The sequence below is a fragment of the Indicator indicator genome, chromosome Z, assembly GCF_027791375.1.
Source record: "Indicator indicator isolate 239-I01 chromosome Z, UM_Iind_1.1, whole genome shotgun sequence".
NCBI lineage: Eukaryota > Metazoa > Chordata > Aves > Piciformes > Indicatoridae > Indicator > Indicator indicator.
Window position 1 is genome coordinate 67,462,426 of NC_072053.1, and position 9,455 is coordinate 67,471,880.

Sequence of the window (9,455 nt, forward strand, 5' to 3'; positions counted from 1 at the left end):
CACGATGTGTGTTAATAAAGTTGCTGATCCTTGAGCACATCTTAGTGTCATTCATTTTTTCTCTGTTGCAAACAACTGACGACCCCCATGTGATAGGAGAAAAAGAACCGCAGTCAAATGGTGACCCCTGTGGGGTTAGAGACCCATGGACCAGGGAGCAGCCAGCAGCAGATCCCAGCTTGGAAGACAGAATATTATTCCGGCAGGCTTTAGAGCCAAAGACAGAATATTATTCTGGCGGACCTTAGAGCCGAAGGCGTATGGATTCAAAAGACTTGAGACACTGAGAAGGTGAGCTGTTGTGAACAGGGAAAGTTCTCTCTGATGCTGTAAAAAAGGGAGATTTGTTTGCAACTTCATCTCTTACAACTTGACCCTTAGTGCTTGAATTATTACAGCAGCTTAAAGCAGATCAAGCTGTTGCTACCACCACAGCTACACAGCAGCTACAGCACCTCAGTAGGAGTCTCAAAAGAATCAATTAACACAAGAAAAATATTTTGAGCAATTTTAGAAATATTGTTAAAGACCAGGAGGAAAGTATGGCTTGGGAGAAGAAACCTGTCTTAGAAGCCTTTCAGAAAATCTTTAAGCAACATAAGTTTATCAGTACCTCTGCTCCTCAGCACATGCTCTTTTCAGCTACTAAGCACCACTTGTCTATCACTAGAAGGACAGTGTATGATCCAGGGATCTGGGATAAGATCAGAGCTAAGTTTTAGGAATATGCTAAGAAGGAGTATAAGATCAGAAAGATTAAAGCAGTGTCTGATGCTGAAGCTGCCTTGGAGAAGCAAGTGAGAAACATTGATTACCAAAGAGTTCTCTGTGCTTTAAGAAATCCTGCTGTGAGTAATGTGCTGACAGCCTGCACACATCAACATCCAGAGACTTTGGCAGCAGACGCTTTTGAAGCTTCTCCCCCAGCCTTTGGTGTTTTGAACAGTGTGGCAAGCAGCATGGAGAAGGCGGCAGCAATGGCTCCTGCTCTGGCCATTTCAAGCCTCAGAATGGTGGTTGTCAGTCACGGCAGGAGAAGTGAGCAGTAGCTCTGGCTGCAAAGCCCCTCCCGTAACACAAGTGGCAGATCCCACAGCGACTTTGGTTTGTTCCAGCATCAGAAGCAGCAGCAGCTCCTGTTGCTCTTATACATCAAGCAGCCCCTGATTCTTTAAAGAAACAACACTCTATTTTTTCATCACCAAGAAGCTACTGAGAAAGCAACTTTGGAGCTGAAAGCAGTATTCACGCAATCAGACCTTGCGTTCTAAATCTTGAAAATCTGCAACAGCTTGTAAACAATGGAAGAAGAGTGCTTTTTCTACTGCCATCTGTTTGCAGCTTTTCCCCCTCTGATTTAGAGAAGGACATGAAACTCAGTAAGTTTCTTGTATTATGCTTTTATTACAGCGCTGGACACAGGTAGGATCTCTCCAAAAGACCTGTGTGTTGAAAGAGATTTCAGTACAAACTTATATAGTCCATGTTTCTTATCTTATTCGGAAATATATCAATGTGAAAATAACAGAGGGATGTTGAGGTTTACACAGGCAACCCTGTTTCCTCCTGTCTATACAAAGGTTATCTATCTAAAGATGACAGGGGATGGCCATATTTCACAGAATGTCAAAGGTTATCTATACAGGGGATGGAAGTCCTGGTTCCTGTTTGTTGGGCTTTTCCTTCTTTTCTTCAATCATTTCCCCCCTTTCTACCATCCAATAGTATATTCCTATACTATATTTTCTTAAAATAATTTCCAGTTTCCAACTCATGCCTAAGTTTATCATTTTTATACCTCTCATATGATTTCACATCACTCTTTCCAATACACATAATTACCTTAATCAAGACTACTATTAATACTATTAATATGATAATCATTACAATTCCTACTAATAATTGTTTAAGCCAGAAAATGTTGGGCATCCACGAGGTTAACTTCTCCCAGAGGTTTGAAAATCCGTATGATATATCATCCCTGCTCACTTCATGGAATACCTTACTTTGTTCCCATATTTTATGCAAGTCCATTTCTATCTTCTTTTCCTCATTTACATATGTGCAACAACTATCATTCACTATTGTGCATAGTCCTCCTTCTTTGGCAAATAAAATATCCAGAGCGTATTTAAACTGTCCTGTAATTTTATGCAGACTCTCTATTTCCTTCTGCTCTGCACGAATGGCATCCTCAGTTGCTGCAAGGGCAATCTCCATACTGGCTGAGATATTCACTATAGCCTTTTCTAATTCACTCACTCCTATCATAGGAATCAGCCATCTGACAAAACTATGGAATCCCGTCGGTCTCTCTATTAGTGGGTTCAGTACTCTTTTTACCCTTCTCCAGGGACTTCTTACAATCCCTGTAGTTATTTCATTATGTATTGTATACTGTGGGATCAATTGTCCCCCTACACAATGTCCTTCCCAGTTCTCTGGCAAGCTCTTTCGTGCATATCCATCTCCACACAGCCACCACCAACCTGGAGCCATCTTACACTGATTCAAATATGATTGCTTTTTAAAATCATAATACTGTTTTAGCCTCCTCTTGAGTTCTCTAAATTTTCCTATTTTAGTAGTATTTATGCAACTTGGTAACTCAAAGATTTTTAAAAAATGCCTATTCCCAAATGGGAATCTGGTAATATTTCTGTCAGTACATCTTGCATATGCTTTAATTTCTTGTTTCTCATCCCAAGGTAAAAGTTCATATTTAGGTCCCTTTTCTCCGTTCCCCATTCCGTATTGGCATGTAAGATCTGAAAAATCTTTCCCTACTTTAACTTCAAATGTCCAATTCTTATGAGGTATTCCATAAAGTGGCACTTCTAATTGATCAGTTGGGAGAGTAGTACATAACCAACATGACTCTAGCTTAAACCCTAAAGTTATATTTCTCATTACTTGTACATACAAATTATTATCCCACGCTACCACTATTACTATTTTAAGTAACAGCAGATAAGTAAACATTATTGACGAGTTATTCTCAACTTCAAATCTCCCAGCTCTTCTGCTTTCCAAGGGCTGCCTTTTGCCTTCTTTACTCGCGTGTGATGTATCCAAGCAGCTTGCTCTCTGATTTTGATAGCTGTGAAGGATATCAGCAACACTTGATATGGTCCTGTCCACTTGGGTTCCAGGGGATTTTCTGAAAGAGATCTGACATAGACATAATCTCCAGGTTCTACATCATGAACTGGTTTGTCTAGTCCCCTCACATTGGTTCCAATCACTTGTTTGTTAATCATGTTTAAATTCTTATAAATCTGTTGAACATACCTATTCAACATTTCTTCTCTGAACTGCCTTGGTTCAGAAGGATTCATTGTTCCCACCACATAGGGTCTTCCAAATAGAATTTCAAATGGACTTAACCTCTCCTTAGTCCTTTGCTTAGTTCGAATTCGCAGCAGGGCAATTGGTAATGCTTGCGGCCAAGGGAGTTTTGCCTCCTGTCCAATTTTTATTATCTGATTCTTAATTAAATGGTTCATTTTCTCCACCTGTCCACTTGAGCGTGGATTGTAAGGAGTGTGGAGTTGCCAATCAATTCCTAAGATTTTACTTATTTGTTGTACTACCTTGGCCACAAAATGTGATCCTCTATCTGAGGAAATAGTAGCAGGCACCCCAAACCGGGGTATATTCTGTAACATTATTTTGGTAACCTCCCGAGCTTTGTTTGTGCGACAGGGAAATGCTTCTGGCCAACCAGAGAAGGTGTCAGTAAGTACCAAAAGATATCTATATCCCCCCTTTCTTGGAAGTTCAGTGAAATCAATTTGCCACTGTTGTCCTGGATAATTTCCTCTACTAATCTGTCCAAGCTTGACTTCTTTCGCCACCTTGGGGTTGGCCCTAAGACATACTTCACATTGTCGAGTTACCTGCTCTACAGTTGTGTACAATTTTCGTGCTATGCACTCCTGAACCAATTTTCGATACAGAGCTTCAGCTCCCCAGTGAGTTTTTCCATGTTCCATCTGAACAAATGCCCAAAGGAGGTTACTAGGTATGACTAATTTCCCATCCGGTGTCCTAGCCCATCCTTTCTCTATCCTAGTCCCTAAAAGATCCTTAATTAATTTCTGATCTTCTGTGTTATACACAGGCTCTGGTTCCTTTTGCTCAATTGTCAGTTTACCATCTGGGACCAAAACAAATTCTGCCACCTCTTTCCCCTCCCTGGCTACTGTTTTAGCCGTTTTGTCTGCCAACCGGTTACCTCTTTCTTGACCACTGTTTCCCTTTTGGTGTGCTCTGCAGTGCATTATAGCCACTTTGCTTGGTTTCTGTACTGCTTCCAATAACCTCAATATTTCTTCTGCATGCTTAATGCCTTTTCCTTGGGTTGACAATAGTCCTCTCTCCTTCCAGATGGCTCCATGGGCATGCACTACTCCAAAGGCATACTTGGAGTCTGTCCATATGTTTGCCCTTTTTCCTTGAGAGAGCTCCAAGGCTCTAGTCAGAGCAATTATTTCCGCCTTTTGGGCAGAAGTGTTACCTGGTAGTGCTTCTGCCTCAATCACCTCTTCTTCTGTAGTTATAGCATACCCAGCCTTTCTTTCTCCCTGGATCACAAAACTGCTTCCATCAGTATACCAGTTATGATCTGCCATCTCCAGGGGTTCTTCCTTCAGGTCAAGTCTGCTGGAGTAAGTGGCCTCGATTGTTTCCAAACAGTCATGGATTACTGATTCTCCATTACTTCCCTGGAGGAAAGAGGCTGGATTGACAACATTAGTGACTTTGATCTCCACATCATCCTGCTCCACTAATATAGCCTGGTATTTAAGGAATCGTTGTGGAGACAACCAGTGTCCCCCTTTGGCTTCCAGCACACCAGAGACTGTATGTGATACCAGGACTGTGATCTTCTGTCCCATTGTGAACTTGCGGGACTCCTGAATGTTGACTGCAACTGCAGCCACAGCCCTCAGGCATCCTGGCCATCCTTTGCTTACCTCATCCAGTTGTTTAGAGAGGTATGCCACTGCTCTTCGATAGGGTCCTAAAGTTTGTGCGAGGACCCCAAGTGCTATTCCCTGACTTTCATGGGAATATAACAAAAAGGGTTTAGTGACATCAGGTAGGCCTAGTGCTGGTGCCCTCATCAGTTCCCTTTTTAAAGTGTGGAAGGCTTGTTTAGCTTCTCCGTTCCATTGCAGAGCCCTGTCAGCCTTCCTCAATAATTCATAAAGAGGTTTGACAAACAGGCCGTAATTATAAATCCACAGCCTACACCAGCCTGTCATTCCCAAGAAGGTTCGGAGTTCTTTTACTGTGTTGGGAAGTGGAATGGAGCATATGGCTTCCTTCCTTTCAGGGCCCAGTACTCGTTGTCCCGCAGTCAGTTCATATCCCAAGTAAGTTACTTGCTGCTGTACTATTTGGGCCTTTTGTGGGGAGACTCGATACCCATTAAGTCCCAGAAAATTTAACATACTCACAGTCCACTTTTCACATTCTTCTGTGGTTCGAGTTGCTATCAAGATATCATCTACATACTGTAGTAGGACTCCATCTCCTTCTGGCTGATCCCACTTCTCCAATTCTTTTGCCAGTTGATTTCCAAAAATAGTGGGGCTGTTTTTAAATCCTTGGGGCAACACTGTCCAGGTCAGTTGGCATTTTCTGTTAGTTTCTGGATTCTCCCATTCAAAAGCAAACAGTGACTGACTTTCAGGGGCCAGAGGTAGGCAGAAAAAAGCATCTTTTAAGTCCAGGACGGTAAACCATTCTAACTCTGTCCTTAATCGAGTTAAGAGAGTGTATGGGTTTGCTACTACCGGATGAATGTCCCTCGTAATTTCATTTATGGCCCTTAGATCCTGCACTAGCCGATACCCTCCTGTGGGTTTCTTCACGGGCAAAATTGGGGTGTTGTATGATGATTCACATTCTGTTAACAGCCCATATTTTATAAATTTTTCTATAATGGGCAAAATTCCTTCCCTATCTTTTCTCCTTAAAGGATATTGCTTTATCCTGATTGGTTGGGCTCCAGGTTTAAGATCTATTGTTATCGGTAAAGCATTTTTGGCCCTTCCAGGATGCTCAGTGTCCCAAACTCCAGGATATACCTGATCTTTTATACTTTCTATTATTTTGTTTTCATCTCGTTGAGGGCTCATTAGTGCAAGACTTAAAACCTCAATTAACTGTTCCTCCCTTACCCTAAATTCTACCTTCCCCTTATTAAATTTAATTTCAGCTCCCAATGCTTCTAACAAGTCCCTTCCTAGTAATGACTTTGGGGCATTTGGCATATATAAAAACTTATGTAAGCCCCAGATTTTACCATATTTATATTTAAGAGGTTTAAAAAAATATGCCTTCTCAGTTTGACCTGTAGCCCCTACCACAGAAACATAGCTCTCATCCAAAGGTAGCAAAGCTTCATTTAAGACTGAAAAGGTTGCTCCTGTATCAACCAGAAACTCCAATTTCTTTTCCTTTTCCCCTAGCCTTATTACAACCAGAGGGTCTGCCAGGGTAATTCCCTCCGGTCCCCCCTAATCAACCTCTTCCAGCTGTGCCTGTACCCTATTTTTCTTTTTCCTTTCTGGACATTCTCTTTTCCAATGTCCCTTCTTCCTACAGATTGCACATTGATCCTTTTCCAACCGTGCCCTGGTAGGCCCTTTAGTTTCCCTATTTTCCTGCAACGCTGCCACCAACATCCTTTTTTCTTTTCTTCTATTCTCTTCTTCCCTGTTAGAGAATACCCTCCATGCTACATCCAAAAGTGCCTCCAAATCCCTTCCCTGTGGAGCTGGCAATTTTTGCAACTTCTTTCTGATATCACCAGCAGATTGCCCAATAAATAATGATACCAGTTGTTGTGTACCTACTTCTGACCCAGGGTCAAGAGAGGTTTTTTTCCTCATGACCTCCCTCAGCTTATCTAGGAATTCTGAGGGTGATTCACCAGGCCCTTGTCTGACTGAGTATAATACAGACCAGTTAATTGTTTTCGGGATGGCTTTTTCCATTCCCCTGGCTATAAATTCCCTGTACTCTTCCAGTCTAGTTCTTTGCAGGGCATCATTTGTATTCCATCCCGGATTTTGGAGTGGAAATACATCCCCTATATTCGCTCCCCCTCCCCGAGTTTGTATTCTTTCTGTTGCTATTTCTAATCCGTGTCTTTCAATTAATTGTTTTTCTGTTTCAGTCATTTGTTCCAGTAATAACTGGATATCATCCCAGTCTGGGTTATGCTGCCTGATCATAAATCAAAAATGAGTAGCTGTCCCAGTAGGGTCATTACGATAATTTTTAGCCTTTTTCCTCCAGCTATCCAAATCCTGGCTTGTAAAAGGTACCTTAATCCAGACTGGGTCACCCTCTGGCCCTACTGCTTGTCGCAGAGGGGCCTGAATGGGTAGCTGGGAAGCCAGGGCAGTTACTTGTTGTCTTTGGGTCCTTCTTGCCACTGGGCTTCCCAGAGCCTGGGTTGTGGAGCTAACTCCAGTGTCACTATCAGAATCACTGCTGTTACCAGGACCCTCTGTGTTATCTCCTGGACCTGCTGTCACTACCCCTTGCAGTTTTCCTGGGGGGTGATAAAACTCAGGCAGGTCTTTCGGGTCCTCAAGTTTAAGGCATCTCTGCCCTATGCTACATGCAGAACAACACCTTTTCAAATGTGCCTGCCTCTTGTTCTTAGCCTTATTTTCCTTCTCAAGGGCCAAAACTAGTGGATCTGAGGGAGCTCTTATACCACAGTCCCTTTGAAGATCAGGATGTTCTCGGAGATAGAAAAACATGTCAGCATATATTGACTCTTCCCATTTTTGTTTTCCTCTTAAAAACAACATCAATTGCAATAAAGTGTTATACTCTAGGCTCCCATTTACAGGCCATTTTTCTCCATCACCTAACTTATATAATGGCCACCACCGGGTACAAAATTTAATTAGGGTCTGTTGTTTTGTCGACCCTCCTGGAGTGCCTCCAATTTCATCCCAGTGGGCAAGTATACAACCAAGTGGGGTATGTTTTGGGATCTCACTGCTTTGTCTGCCCCCCATTCTACACAATACAGCACAGTACTGGCTTTTTACAACACACAACAAATACAATTATGACAAAATGACCGGTCCCAAACATACAATTATTGGCCACACTTCCATTCGCTCATTCGCTTTGTCCCTCTCTGGCCGTCCTCCTCGCGGAGAAACGGAACCGCAGATTGGGACTCCCTCTCGCTTCGTAGATTTTCTACGTCTCAGTTACACACACTCAACCACACACTCAAATTATAAACAGTGTTCATAATACTTTAAGTCCTTTAGGAACCCCCCTGGTTCCAACTGGTACACTTAAAATATAAACAATATTTTAAGTCCCTTTAGGAACCCCCCTGGTTCCAACCTGTATACTTAAAATATAAACAATATTTTAAGTCCCTTTAGGAACCCCCCTGGTTCCAACCTGTATACTTAAAATATAAACAATATTTTAAGTCCCTTTGGACCCCCCTGGTCCAACCTAAGAGCTCTTTTCCCTAGGGGTGGCAATAAATGCTCCTCTCCCGCGCAGGGCGTCCCTCTGCGACTTACGGATACGACCCCTCCTCTTTTAATAAAAGCATACCTTCTCTCCGTCAGCAGTCTTGTCTGTTCCTGCGGTGATCTGGTGAGTAGAGGAGCTCTACTCGAGAATCTCTCGGGGGCGCCCTGAGAGGTCCTGTTCCTCAACAGGTCCCGCAGCCAAACAGAGTTGTCCTGCCGCGGTCGCCAAAATGATTTAGAGAAGGACATGAAACTCAGTAAGTTTCTTGTATTATGCTTTTATTACAGCGCTGGACACAGGTAGGATCTCTCCAAAAGACCTGTGTGTTGAAAGAGATTTCAGTACAAACTTATATAGTCCATGTTTCTTATCTTATTCGGAAATATATCAATGTGAAAATAACAGAGGGATGTTGAGGTTTACACAGGCAACCCTGTTTCCTCCTGTCTATACAAAGGTTATCTATCTAAAGATGACAGGGGATGGCCATATTTCACAGAATGTCAAAGGTTATCTATACAGGGGATGGAAGTCCTGGTTCCTGTTTGTTGGGCTTTTCCTTCTTTTCTTCAATCACCTCCTTCACCCCCTTCATTCTCTCTCTGTTAACCTCTCTCTCCCCTGCTTGCAGTCTTTTGCAGTTTTGCAGAAGCTGTGTTAAGATTTAAAGTAACAGTGCTAAATTTTGTTAAGAAAGATATTTAAACATGTGTAGATAAAAGCCTGATATGGATGATTTTAGCATTATTTCTGATTATAAAGGATCTTGGAGATTTGGGTACTTTCAATGTTTGTAATAGTTAAGTTTTAGCAGTAAGGATAAGGAATAATGAGTATTTATGAGAAGTATTTGGCAATTGTAATAAGGCATGTTAAGTAATAAGTAATAATAATAAAATGTGATAAGCATGATCCAATCC

General features: G+C 42.1%; 1 protein-coding gene across 1 annotated transcript; it reads right to left on the reverse strand.

The window, feature by feature from the left end:
* Positions 1-2,981: 2,981 nt before the first annotated feature.
* On the reverse strand, positions 2,982-6,149 carry LOC128979402 (uncharacterized). The gene has a single exon (XM_054397616.1). It carries the CDS (start codon positions 6,147-6,149, stop codon positions 2,982-2,984), a length of 3,168 nt encoding a protein of 1,055 aa, XP_054253591.1.
* Positions 6,150-9,455: the final 3,306 nt, after the last annotated feature.

Coding starts and splice junctions, on each gene's coding strand:
- LOC128979402 (XM_054397616.1), bottom strand. CDS start 6,149: ATGAGCCCTCAACGAGATGAAAACAAAATAATAGAAAGTATAAAAGAT.